The following is a 14667-nucleotide window of genomic DNA, read 5'->3' as shown; positions in this document are numbered from 1 at the left end:
CAGATACCCCAGTCAAACCTGGGGGGGCACTAATGAATTTCACCACTAAATCATACCACTGAAAAAAAACTAAATAAGTATATATAAATAAGATTAGAAATATGAGAGTAATGCGGCATGCAATTATACCTTGTTATTGTAGTAACATGTACTAACATACTAACCCCTCATCTATCCACTACATATCTAAGCCTGTATAGGCTCCCAGGTGGGCTAGATGGGCTGTGTGGGCTCTCAGGTGGGCTGCGGGCTCTATGCAGGCTGGGTGCGGGCCCACCATCATCAGGCTGCTAAAACACCTACCTTACTACTCAAGCGACTCTGCTCCACTCCCTGATCGCTCTTTGGTAAAGGCCGCAACAGACCAAGTTCCGCCTCCTGATAATTCCCTTTCCTGCATGTACAGGAAGGTACCAAGTTATAGGGAAGATGGGCTGGGAACCTACTAAGTGCTGTACTGCACTTATTACCAACAGCAAAAACACTGTCCCCCAACAGTCTCTGCACCAGAGGAGCTTACCCCCACAGTCTCACACTACTATTATTATTATACATTGATATAGCTCTGACATATACTGCAGAGATGTACAGAGAACACTGAGCCAGCCACATCAATCTCTGTACAGAGGAGCTTATGCTCTAATGCAGGATGGCATCGGCTGTACTACAAATCCCAGCAGTATGTTATACAGCAATGCAGAACTGTATATGAATTGGACTCAGGACTTTGCAACGTACTGGCCTCTGGAGTTAGGAACGACTGGACTCTAGACTTAGGTACGCACTGGGCTCAGGACCCACCTGAAACCCCGCCAAGCCCACCTGAGACCCCACACATACCTGAGATGCCACACAGTCCATCTGAGAGTGACCATAGATCCTGCACAGCCCATCTGAGACTCCCTATGGTTGGCTCTGCAGGGTCTCAGGTGGGCTGGTCAGGGTCCCTGTACCTCCACCCCAGCTCCTCTTACCTGCTGCTGGGGTCTGGCCTCCTACACCTCATCCGCTGCTGGACCGGTGCTGCTGGGAACCGGCCGGAAGTAACGGAATTGGAGATCGTCATTGGAGATCAGAACACCGGCAGTCAGTGGAGGACCTAAGGAACAAAGGGCCCTGGTGCAAGATTTTTTTTCAATACCCATACTGGCCAACTGACCACCTGAAAGCCCTCGCTGGCCACCAAAAAGCCCGCACTGGCCCACAGCAGAAAAACAAGCTCTGGGCTCATACCTTGTTTGACTGTCCTCATGGTGGGAACACATGCAGCAGGGAGAGGTGGTGGATTCTGAAATCAAGTGGCTGCTGCTCGTTCCTCCTGGCCGAGGCCCCAGCGCTGCCCCATAGTGTGCCTGCAGGCCGCTGTACTTTTGCCTCCCACCAGCTCACAGCAAGAGGTACTTCAAATTCCGCAGCTATTTTCCCCTGGAGTCAGTGACGTCGTGGGACCTGATTAGAACCTGTGCACCCGCTGCTTGTTCTGTGCGGCCGGTGGCTCTCTCAGTCAGAGGGGCGGAGGTAGAGACTATTTTCTCGTTGGAGGGGGAACTGGGCAATTTCCGCCTAACCCCTGTATTATTTAGCATATTATTAAATCATCAATAGCTTATGTTTTATTCTATTTCACCACCAACATCACTATATGCTCAACATGGCAACTTATTTGTAGACAAGGCAATGTTCCGCATCAGATTTAGCCAATGATGCTCATAGCTATTGGGCAGCAGTAAATCACAGCATACCCTACTAAACGGAGTTGGATAGTTTCAGCCAAGCACTATATTTCTAGTATCGGCATCTGTTTTCATCATCTTCCATCCATAGACAAAACAGAAAATTGTGCCATACTTACCTGTAATTTTTTCTTTCTTGGCACCAATTCATGGCAGCATGCTAGATGTATGCTGCCATGTTGGCACCTGAAAAAAAGTGTTTTTTAATTGCTGTATGTGTCAGTGCATCAATTTTCCTTCAGTTCCTGTTTCAGTGACCAATGTCACTAAGATACAAAAGTAAAGAAAATCCTTCCTGTTGGCAGCACAAAAATGACAGAAATTGTAAGTGTCCCCCCTCCCCAATGTATCCAGATTAAAAGGAAAAAGGTCTGGTTATTTATAATCATTCAGTGGTAGGATTAAGTCAAATTGAGCACGTCTTGCTTTTCTGGCAATTCACAGGGTGCAGATAAAAAAAGTAGAGCAATCAGTTTCATGGAAGGTTTATTCTGGTTCCTCTTGGTTGAATATACACTCCAGTCAAACATTTGTCTTGGAAACCCATTTTAGTGGCACGCTGTATCCATGGCTTCTGTATTTAATACTGGCAATGCTCAAGTTACAGTACACAAGAATCCCCACAGTGTAAAACACCTGTTCCTGCAGCAGGTATTTTGAAGGCCAAGGATTCCCAACTACGTCCATAGTCATTGCACTTATAATATGAGCATCTTTGATCATTTTGAAATGATTCACATCCTAGATTCACGAGTGCTGATCTACCAGATGCACTGAAAAGCATTAAACATCTGAGGAAAGGGGTCATAACACAGAATGAATGGGAAGAGTTGCAGTGCTGCTCAGCCCTATCTCAGCCTGGATATAGGACATTTACACATAAAGAGTGTCAATGGTACATGATAGCATTGGCAAATATCTGAATGATTTTAATTGTTGCTTTGAGCTACACTTTAAAAAAAAAAGCTCAGAGGATGAGCATTGTTATTGTAAGCAGTCATCAGATGTAGTGCTAATGTAAACCAATATAAGCTATTACAGTAAAAGTCAAGCATCTAATGAATGTGGACAGAACAAGGGCAGCAATACCTTTAATGGGTTCAGATGCAGCTTATGGAGATAGTATTGTAGTACTGTATCCAAGATAGAGCTGCAGCCTGAAATGTGTGGACAACACAGCTACAGTTTGAAGATGCCAATACTTCCAAAACCCACATGCCGAAGCTTTTGTCATTATGTGTAATGCTGTGGTTGAGGTCTACACACACTCACTCACCCACCCACCAGTTGACTGGAGTATCACTAGTACTGATGAGTGAATGCATGAGGTAGCATGTAGTAATAACAACCAAAAGCATAAAGTACAGTAAATGCTAGAAAATAGTTCAGCAAGTGTGGTCAGAGTAATGATATATAACCATTATAGGTCAACCCAACTTAAAATGGAAGATCCTATTGACCGTGGTAATACAAGTTGTATTATTTGTTTTATTTCTGTATCCCACAGGAATTTCGGTAGTAACCTACATATACAAGAATTCCTAGGTTCTAGGCTGTACGAATCACACATTTCCACTGCAGTGAAATTGGAGTCTCGGAGAGATATAAGTTGTTACTGTCTGATTTAGCATGCCAATGCCGACTCAAAAGTGAAAAATCAGTTTTAGTTGGAATTTTGCCATTAGGACAAAACAGAACTCTGTAATGCCAGAAGGTATAAACACATAAACATAAATGACAGGAAAAGTAACTATTGACAAGGTACTACAGCTGGTGTGCTACTTATTAGGCTTATAGTGCTTCCTTTGAGGTTGTATTTCTGGTAGAAGCTATTTTGGGCAATGTCATAATAAATGTTCATTTTTGAAATGATGTTATCAGAGAATTGATCATACAAAAAGCCTAATGAATTTAAGTTGCTACAGTATGAGTATGTTGCTATCTTCAATGAAATTAACATACTTTCCACTATAATAAGCAAGAGCAATAAGTACATAAATAATTAAATAGGCTCAATTCAAAAAGGTTTAACATGGAGCTTTATTTAAGCCATTTGACTATAATTTGTAAATCTTTTTGGACTAACCGTCTAACCGACTAACCGTCACTTTTTTGAATACAAGGACTCTTGATGTGAGTTGATTATCTCTTAAAGTGGAAGAAAAGTGACAAAAAACAAAAACCCCCAGATCTTTTAGTCATAATGCGTTAGTATGCAAAGCATTTTAGCACATTGTGGCAAACGTACCTACCAAAGTCATCCACTCTAACACTGCACTCCTCCCTCACCACCACTTCCATCTTCATCCCAGTATTGTACTGGGTTTCCAGTCTTCAGCCGCTTGATTGGCCAGGCCACGATGATACAATTCTGGAACATGCGCATAGGAGTTACCTCTTCCCGGCATGCTGTGTCTGTGCACTGAGCTGCACATGGACTGCTTAGTCTACAGAAATAAAAAAAATGTTGACTGGTAGAAGGAGGCTTTTATGGCAGCAGAGACTCACATAATCTCTGCTGCCATAAAAAGCCTGCCAATTGGCATTTAAAACAAATATATATTTACTTCCACTTTAAGCTGGCCATACACCATTTAATCTGATTGAGCAATCGTTTTTAGATTCTACCAAAAAGAACCTACCTGACTACATAGAACTTGAGTGGATGGCTTCAAACGAATACAATCTCAATGCGCAATCACTATTCAATCTCATTTAGATCTATCTAAATGAGATTGAATAGAGATTGCACATTGAGATTGTAAGTTGTATGGTGAGCTTTAAAGTGGACATATAGACATATTTTACATTAAACATTTGGTAACAATTGTGCTAGGCCCATAAAAAAAGACTGACAAAGGCTGATATACATAGCTATCCTGGTCTGTTTTTTGGGGGATTGCACTTGATCACATGCCAGCATTTGGTCACAACATGGCAGCTGAAGGGGCTTTTTGAGTAATGTTGATTGGCTGGATCTGCCTTTCCATTTCCAGACCCCATTAGCTGAGATCAGGTGACTAAATACTGTCATTCGGTCATGTGTCCAGCTGCCATGGGATTCCAGAGCACTAATTTTATCAGGATAAGTCTATGATTTGGTCATGTGTGGTCCCAGCAGCATCTGGCAATTCCATCTGCATAAAGATAAACAGATGAGCTGGGCATCCCTGTTTATAGAAGAGCAGGCAGAGCTGTTATTGCTCTTATAAAACTAGGGCATTTTCAAAGAACAAAGTTCCTAAGCTGAACTCATAGCCCCTAAATGACTTCTCCACCCTATCCTGGAGATACATAGATGGGATTAGCACTTCAATGTGAACAGAGATAGGCGGCATGGTCTAGCCAGTGTGAGGACAGAGACCAGCAAGGAGAGGGGTCTGATCCCTGGTGCTGAATACTGGAATTAAAAGGATATTTCTCAGAGTCAAATAATGACTCAATTTTTGCCTGACTTGTATGGTTGTCATGTGCTTAGAAAAAGGTCAGGTCCGTTTTGGCTTGATGACAATAATCATGGTAGTAAGGATTAAAGCAGACATAATACTGGGTACAGATGATAGAGGATACTTTTCATACACGGCTAGAATAAAAACCGTACCCCCTTCTGCAATCCACTGAGCAGACTGTGGCATCTAGATCCAGATTAATGAGCGGATGTGAAATGATGAACTGGAGGACAGACCAAGCTTACAGAAGGCTGGGAATATTGAGTAGGCGGCAGCACATAAAGGTGCAGCAAAACAGCATTTGTTGGTAAGGCAACAAAATAAAATTAGTTACATTATGGATTGAACTCTGCCACATTACACATCGGATAATGATGAAGAAGAACCATAAATTATGAGGCTGCTGTCAGATAGCATAATAAATAGGCTAAAAATAAAAGATTAAAATGTCTTTTGCTATGTGCGTAATCCTTCTCTTAACATTATTGCTTTTAGTTGTACTGCCTCCTAAGGAGCTTTTCCTAGCACGCTCTGCACACATGGTATATTAAATTAGTGGGGTAAAGAAGACTCGGATTAAAGAATATATACTGACAGGGTTCAGGGAAAAAAAACAGAATTATAATCTTAGGCATTTCCCAACTAAGCAGAGGAAATCTGTTATATTAATCCATGCCATAATGTTACAAACAAAAAAAAAGTATCATTCATCTATGATAAAAAATATCAGTAGCCTTTCCCAGTCAGTCTAGTTAATGATTTCTCCACCGGTTTTAAAAAAAGGTGGCACTCTCTAAAAGTATACAAAATCTTAAGGTACCCCAGTCTAAAATACAATGGATTTTAGGGGGGGGGACCCCACGCAAAAAGTGGATTTCTTACACTTCACATTAAAGTCCCCTCTTTTATTCAGGAACCCCCTTCACATCAGAGCCCCCCTTTCACATCAGAAATCTTCTTGACATCAGTAGCCCCCTTCACATCGGATGCCCCCTTCACATCTTGAGCCCTCTTCATATCAGAAGGCCCTCTTTCAAATCAGAGTCCCTCCTGTATATCAAAGCCCCCTTTCATATCAGATTCCCCAATTTTTACAATAAACGTTTCCCTTCACATCAGAAGCCCCCTTACGCATGACAGTCCTACCATCACAATATTTCGAGGTCCCCCTGAGGGGACCAGAAGGCACCCTGGATGAGAAAGGCTGGTCTAGTTTACTCTTATGAAAATGAGTATATTCTGAAAGATGTTGCCTATAGAATTCTGCTCTGAGAAATACTGTATGTAAGCTGATATTGGGGATCTCTTTTAGGAAAATTCTGGTCACCTGGCTCTCTTCTGATCGAATAATTCCAATACTTTGAGTCACTGGCCTGGAACAAGTGTGCACATCAGTTTTGTGTTTACCCTTGCTTTACTGGCTACGCTTGTCCTGGTCCAGTGCCTAGGAAAGTAACAAACAACCAATTGGCCAGTATTTACAGGAGTCTAAAATGACGCCCATCATATTTCTCTCAGTACAGGTTTCCTTTATGCCAACAACTCACTATACTGGGAAACTTGCAATTTGAAAAGCTAGTAAAGTGTTGGAATTTGCTTTAAAATACTTACCGACAGAAAAGAAACACAATTTGATAAAGCCAGAGTCCATTATAGTAATGTACAAAGTACACCAAATATGGACGTCAAAGAGTCCTACATCAGCACCCATTACTATAGCTCCGTGTCTAGGAGATACCAGATGTTCAGGCTAACCTAAACCAGATGCTGAAAAAGTGTGACCACAATTAAGCTGGCTATTTAAAGAAAAAGTGATCAAGTGACAAGTTGCACTCTGCAGGAAAGTGGAGAGAAAGCACATACAAAATCTAGCCGCGTGTGGCCAGCTTAAGTTTTCTTAGCAGGTGTTTGACTCTTTGGATGAACACTGTTGAGTGCTGCCCGTGATTCTCTTTTATGTGCACTAAAAGTTACATTTCAGGACAAGATTTTGGGGCGTTCCCTTCCAGTCAGTCCAAACAGTACACACAAACACACAAACACTTTCACATAATTATTACAACATTCTTTAGTAGGAAAGTCAGGTAAGAAGAGTGGGCTATGGAATGGGAGGTGGACAGTCCTAACTGGGTTATAATTTATTGCTAGTGCACTAATACCCCTACAATCTGTACATTTAAAACTACACTGTATAGACAGGGAAGAGATCTAAAAGGACATTCTTCCAGTTTTCCCCCAGGCATTAATAAGTGGAAGGCTAATAAAAGTAATAGATATAGCAAGTTTCAGAAGAGCAAGAAGTCATTAGGGTACTTAAAGTGTGAACATTATCACGTTATTTCGATTAGATGGTTTCTGACTCAGCAATGCTAATAAAAGATTGTGTGAATCAACCTGACATACGTGCCTTCCAGATAAACTGCTGATTACTTGGCTGTTATTGTGATCTTCTGGATTCAGTGCTGATTTGAAACAAGTGTATTCTCAGGAAAGTCAGAGTGAAGTTAGAACTCCTTATCTGCATACTTGTTCAAATATGTGCAGAATGAGAGGTAAGCAATGATAGCCTCTATGTTTCCCTTCTGAAATGTTTACTCTAGGTAGGGCAGTGGTTCTCAACCTTTCTAGGGCCGGAAACTCCTTGGTAACATTTGCCAAGTTGTGGTGACCCCCAACGGAAATGTTTTTTCTCATAATTATAATTAGGGATGCACCGATACTGGTTTTTCGGTATCGAGTACTGATATTCTTTTTTTTGGTACTCGCCCATACCAAATACTGATACCCATTCTGTGTGCCCCGATTATCAAAAAGTCGGGCGGCTGTTCATGACATGAGAGCCCCTCTGAGATGACGTTCCGGTATTGGAGGAAAGTATTTTCACCGAGCCCAAGTACTTGGTATCGGCACCGATACCTATACTAGTATACTACTACTAATTATTATTAAAAATATTTTTTACATTTTCGTTTATCTTATCTTTTACTTTTTTATTTTTGATAAATTTCATTTTATTATTGTTTCCTTTTTATCACTTTTTAAATTATTTTTTGTATCTTATTTTTTTTAAAACTTTTTAGCAATTTTATTTAATTTTTTTATTTTTTCACTTAACTTTATAGCTATCACACAGGAACTAACAAGCCAATGTGTGGTAGCATTTGGAGGTGACAGCTGTCACCCCCAATACAGGAGTTCTGGCACAGTTCTATTTAGTTCTTTCCAGGCAGTGACATCTGGCAGCCGGCGGGAGAACTGCTGCTCCAGGAGGAGGCTGAGAAGCCTTTCACCTAGCGCAGCAGAAGGTACACGGTGACCCACTCAACAGGGGGTTGCGACCCACTTTTGGGGCACGACCCACAGGTTGAGAGCCCATGCTCTAGGGCCCACTTACAATTTGCCATGCTGGTGCGTTGTGCTATCTTATACACATTAATGTGTGGTATTGTCACGTCACCGTGCAGTGCATAAAAGGCAGCCCATTCAGATGAATGGGCTGCCAGTGTACCAGAACAGACAAAACAACAGACATGCATTTTTCCCAATGCAGGGCAGTGCAATACAACACATTACCCTGCATTGTGGGGCGCTATAAAGCATGTGCATAAGAGGTCTGTTGAGTTGGTTCATTAATGTGCACTGGGGTAACACAAGCAATACCGCAAAATGGAGATATGCAGATGGATCCTTTTGATCCTGATTGGCTCCGTCTAAAGTGTCCTGTTTTACTGCAGAAAACCCGGCCACTATCTGCATTCAACTGATCGCATTATGAGTGCATCTCCTGCCACGTGGTGGTCCAGCACAGTTGTACAGATTAAAAATACAATCAGTAACAATATTTTCCTAATGTAGCCACTTAATTTAAAAAAAACAAACCTCTGTACCATTGGATTAGAGTGTCATCTAAACCCTAATAACGAACTTCTCGTGTATCTGTTCGATAAGTACAAAAAAATACCAGTTGATCATGTTATAAATTCAGAGTCCTGGGTCTTGCACACACATCCAGTGTTTTCTCAGGGAGAGTAATTAGCCCGCCTAGTTCATCTACAGAATGATTAGTGTCTGTGTTGTTAAGAATAGGATAGGGGAACACCCCTCAGTCCATAACAAAAGCTGTGTATTGGCAGCCAGAAACAGGATTTTGGAGCCGAGTGCATTTCTGGCAGACTAACAGGTATTTTTCTGTACTTACACAGTCTTTAAAAGTATACTACATGGGGAAATGTGCATGTATTGCAGAGGTGCACTGCATGTTTTTTTTTTTTTTTTGCCCTGACATACACTTTAAAGTTAAACTCCAGCCTTACCTTTTTTTCCACACTTCTAGCAAGTCCTCTCCAGTGTACAAATGGATTACTCCCAATTCCCTGCTAACTTGCATCTCCACAATTTACATACAGTAGTTACATAGTATTTGAGGTTGAATAAAGACACATGTCCATCAAGTCCAACCTATTGTGTGTGTGTGTGTGTGTGTATAGATCCCTGAGTCATCTCGTTATTAGGAGTACTTGTACCCCTGTATATTACCGTTTCTCAGGAAATCGTCCTTTTAAGTTACAGCTATCTTGAGACCAACCTTATTTCCTGTCTGAAAGACCTTCAGCATTTATGAATCACTTCTCCTCGCTCAAAGCTATTAGCTTTCTCTGCCATGAATCATTTTGTTCCCGAGCTTTATGTGAAAGAACGCATCCAAAGCATCCCTTTAGACCTGCCTACAACCAGTAAACCAATTGGCATGACAGCTAAAGTCTGCAGGACCCAGTGGCCAGCAGGGAGAAAGCAGACACATCTAAAGGGATCCTGTAGATGTGTTCCTCCATGTAACTCTATTTAAAAAGAGCGCGTCCGTCCCTTACACCATACTTGGATCAAAGAGCGGTAGATAGACTCAGTGATGAGATCACTGGGTCTCAAAACGAGTATTTATTGAAAAGCAAAATAAGTTGATTAAATAATTTTAATTGCATGTTGTTCAGAGGGAGGAAGGAACAAGTGAAAGTATTCTATGTGTACACTAAACTTCAGCTTTAAATGTTATGCAAGTCCTGTGTGCAGGTCTGACAAAAGGCATTGTCCTGATCACGAAAAATATCTAATTGCTCATTGGATGGTTTTAGCTTTATATGATTTTAAATTAGCTAGCTATTGAGATTTTCTTAGTGGACTCAGTAATATATAAACCTAAGGTATTATCACTAACCTTTTCATGGGCTATATTATGTGATGTAAGCATGACTGTAATGTGATTTGCTTTATGCAGAATGGAGCGGGATGCTGTATACACCCAACGCAAAGCTGAAAGAGCCACACTGCGGACTCACTTTAGAGACAAGTACCGACTACCAAAGGTAAAGTCACATTTGTAGGCAGGATCGGAAAAAATGACAGAGGAAACATGATTCTCATACGTACATTGAATACCTCCCAATATGATAAAACCTCTACCAACTACCAAAGGTAAAATCACATATTTTTTGTAGGGGTGGGATCATGAAATGTAGCATCATCATACAAATTAGTGCTCCATACAGATCAGATGAAACAAGTGTCTCATACAGTATATATCTTTTCCATACCTCAACTTTTAAAAACTGTACACATCAAGACCAACCCAGTCCACCCAAGTTCTGTCCTAAATTGTCCCTACATGAGAATACCATGCCAATGTTTGACAACCCACTCCTTACAGGACCCCAACCTTTCTGTATTACACAATAAGAAATATTTTTTTCTACAGCTCAGCAGGTTTACACTCCAAAAATGCTCTTCCTTTGCTTTTTCTTAATGACGGTTAAAACGTCTGACTCTGTAGAGGCTAAAGTTAGCGCACGTGAACAATTCCAACATATGCCACCATGCCCTGGGGAATGGCTAGAACCATTAGAAGTTTTTATTGCTTGTGTCTTCACTGTATGGGTGGGAATTATTCATCACGACCACTGCCACTGGGGCAGGAAGTGATGATAAATCTCCATAAGGGCCATACAGAGAGTAGTAGAAATCTAAATAAAGTTTTAATCTTTCCTATGCTATACAAAATATTAAAGTTTAATTTTACTGTTTGCCTTTAAAGAACTTCGGGAAGAAATGTTATTAACACTAGCAGTGGGTCTACCGCCACACTGCAAGGGTTAACTGCTCATTTTTGTCTAGGGTAAATAAAAAAAAGTTATACTAACCAGATCCTTAGATCGGTCCCTGGAGCATCTCTCCCCCTCCTCTGTAGTTGTCTTGGAATCCTCAAGTCAACACGTCCAATACAGTGAGAACGCTGAGGGACATACATTGCTGCTGCGGAGGAGACAGGCTGCAGGGAGCGCTGCTAGCTCAGAGGATTGGGTGAGTTTAACTTTTTTTTACCCTAGGCAAAAATTATCAGTTGACCCTTCCAATGCGGGGTTAATAACAATTTCTGCCCTGAGTTCTTCTTTAATCTGTACTTCTTCTTTAGCAGGTAAGCAAAGTTTTTGATGGCACTAGTCACAGTTTGTATGTTACTTTAAAGCCAATGGAACTTTCAGTCTATATGAGATAAATACAACCCAGGTGCATCAAAACTAAAGGTGTGTAAAGTCTCATAGTTGATTTTTTATTAGAAAGCAGCCACAGACTGAGTAGAAAAGCCTGTCCCCTGCCAACTTGCTGTAGAGAAGGACCCTTGCTCTTTGTGTGTAACCAATGGTCTTTCTGCAAAAGTCCAACACACCCCTTGCTTTGTCAGAGTTAGAGCTCTTCAATCACTAAAGCTCATGCTCCCTGCTGATTAGAGTTCTAGCTCTAGATTCAACAGGGGGCATATAGGACCTCTGAAGAGAGACCACTGTTTCCACACAGAGCGGTGGTCCTTCTCTACAGCATTATTTCTGCCTCTGCCTAGGCTGTTCTCTGAAGAAACAAACTGTTAGACTTTGAACACCTTTTGTTCATATGAACCTAGAATATATTTAGCGGATTTAAATTAAAAGTTCAATTGGGCTTTAATATGTTTGTAATTTTTGATGTTTTCTTCAAGTAAAATACAAACTGACATGGACTCCTATGGTTTAAAACAAATATTCCATAAACACTGCTTGTAATATATTCACTGTCATTCTCTATCAACAAGAGCATGCAATAATAAGATTTTGGATAAAGTCAGTGATGACGCAGAAATGCAATATTCCTACAAATGTTTATATTTGATGTGAACACTGCAAACATGTGAACGCCTCTTATCTTATTACAGGCTCCAGCCAATGGATAAATATTGCTTCCGTTTACATTTGTTCTTCTCTCTACACAGAATGACGTTGATGAAACTCAGATTCAGCTAGCTGGAGGTGATGTGGAGCTGCCCAAGGAGTTGGCAAAAATGATCGAAGAGGATACTGAAGAAGAGGAGGGGAAATCATCTGTCATTGGACAGCTCAGCAACATCCAGAATATTGACTTGGACTCAATTAAAGGAAAAGCTCAATCAACTTTGGATGACCTGAAACAGTCAGCTGAAAAGTGCTCAGTCATGTGACTTATTTTAAAGTCCCAAATGATTTGATGTCCAGCGGGTTGCTAAAACGTGCCGCTCCAGCTCCGAGTCTAGACATCCAGCACTGGTCACAAATTATAATTATCCTTCGGAGACAACACAACTCTGTAACATATGCACAGCCCCTATATTTTAAGATACAACACTTCTTGGATTAAATGGGAAGGGCCTGTTTTTCAGACAAACATCCAAGATCTTCCAGGGAAAGGTTTAGATATCTGATTGTACATATGCAAACGATAACTTTTGTGACCTGTAAATTTCCCTATGTTGCAGTCTGCTCTTCCTTTGTTTCAGATATGAAAAATGACAATCACCAAAACACAAAGTTGTGTTGTGTTATGTATGCGTCTTACAGCTCTTGAAACCAACCAATCTTTTGTTACGACTTAAAATTAGATGTGCAGCTTTTCTGTTATACTGTACCTGCTCTGGCGTCCTTTGAAACTGTGCAAACTGGTTCTCAGAAGAGCTGAAGATGTTTAAAAAAAACCTATGATGTGTAAGGTTAAATGAGACCTGTGTGAGAAAAATATATAGGCTGCCATTACGGACAACGTTTAGAAAAAGCTAGTTGCCTATCATGCTGTTCCAGTGACTTTAGCACTTTCTTAGTCATTGAGCTTAGACAATCATGCAGTGAAGTTAGAATACCTAATCTGCATCGGTGTTACAGTTTTGTAAGTCTATATGAAAATATGAACCAGGCAATTGGCCATTTTAGTAGGGGAGGTCAGCAATGGCAGCCATTATATTTCTCTCCTACAGGTTTCCATTAAGTAATGTGGAGAAAGAAAGCTTGAATTTTAATGGCAGTAACTGTATATAAAAAGAGGCAGGTGATAGTAATACAAATATCTGGTATTACACGATATGGGCTCTTAAAATACTGAATATTTTTGTATTACTTTTTACAACAAGCAATACATTGGTACATTTGCATGCTTGTTTGATGTGTAGAGCAAAGACTTTTTGCAATAAGCTGCAACCCATGGCAACCGAAGTTCATCTTTTCCATAATGCTAAAACTGGAAACTGAACATTTTCTATGGGTTACTGCACTTTGCACAACTCGATCAAAGAAACCCAATGTAATACACAATGGGAGACGAGTCACCATACAAGTCACTGGAGAAAGCATGTACAGGCTGCAAGGGGGTGATTATTGCCTTATAATGGTATGATGTAAAGACCAGGTAGACATATATTCCAAACGATAGATCTGTCTCTGCAGTGTAGAGGATGAGGAGGATAGGTACCCCAAAGGAGCTTGCACCATTACAACGGTTGATGTTTTCCCAGTACAAATAGTGATTTTAATGTTACTTGAGGAGGTTAAAAGACTCTGTAACGGAGAAAAACACCTGCGTTAGCAGGCTCTGACAGAAGCAACTATTCCCGGATTCCTGTGAAGCATACTAGTTCCAGTACAGTGACCCATTGAATAGGTCCAGATTCTCTAACCATAGAGCAGGGGTGGACTACTCCGACCCTCCATCTGTGCTTTAGCTACAAATCCCAACATGACTGACTCTGGGAGTCTTGCCTGTAACTGTCAGTCTTGCAATGCAACAAGGGACTTGTAGTTCCAAAACATCTGGAGGGCCAGAGTTGCCCACTCCTACCATAGAGCTAGTATGTGACCTAAGATTCAGGGAATGGCACTTTCCATCAGAGCCTTCTCACACAGGTCATTAAACATAGAGCAGCTCTAACCTCGTCTCCAATCTCACTGCTGGAACCTTGGTGCCTGGTAAATGCTTCCGCAAGAGAGCCTTTACTAAGCAATAGGTAAAAACCGGCACTTGTAAGGGGATCCGTCCATTCAATACTTTCTTTGTAAGAAGGCATAAAAGCAGCTAACAAAGAAATGCTTGCATGTTTCAGCCCCCAAACTGGGCCTTAGCCGTAGCCATTGTCACACAGGTGTTCATTTCTGAGAAGCCAT

At 41.0% G+C, this 14667-nt stretch overlaps 1 protein-coding gene across 1 annotated transcript in view; it reads left to right on the top strand.

The window, feature by feature from the left end:
- Positions 1 to 13155, top strand: part of CPLX3 (complexin 3) — a 19674-nt gene extending 6519 nt beyond the window's left edge. Inside the window, exons 2-3 of the mRNA XM_018558947.1 lie at positions 10455 to 10542; positions 12477 to 13155. Coding sequence (XP_018414449.1) covers positions 10455 to 10542; positions 12477 to 12701 — 313 coding nt within the window. The 3' untranslated portion in view covers positions 12702 to 13155. The remainder of the gene's footprint in view (positions 1 to 10454; positions 10543 to 12476) is intronic.
- The last annotated feature ends 1512 nt before the right edge of the window (positions 13156 to 14667 follow it).

Source organism: Nanorana parkeri, unplaced genomic scaffold, assembly GCF_000935625.1.
Source record: "Nanorana parkeri isolate BGI_ZX_2015 unplaced genomic scaffold, ASM93562v1 scaffold369, whole genome shotgun sequence".
Taxonomy (NCBI): domain Eukaryota; kingdom Metazoa; phylum Chordata; class Amphibia; order Anura; family Dicroglossidae; genus Nanorana; species Nanorana parkeri.
The sequence above is the reverse complement of the archived record's forward strand: the minus strand, read 5'-3'. Positions and strand labels throughout refer to the sequence as shown.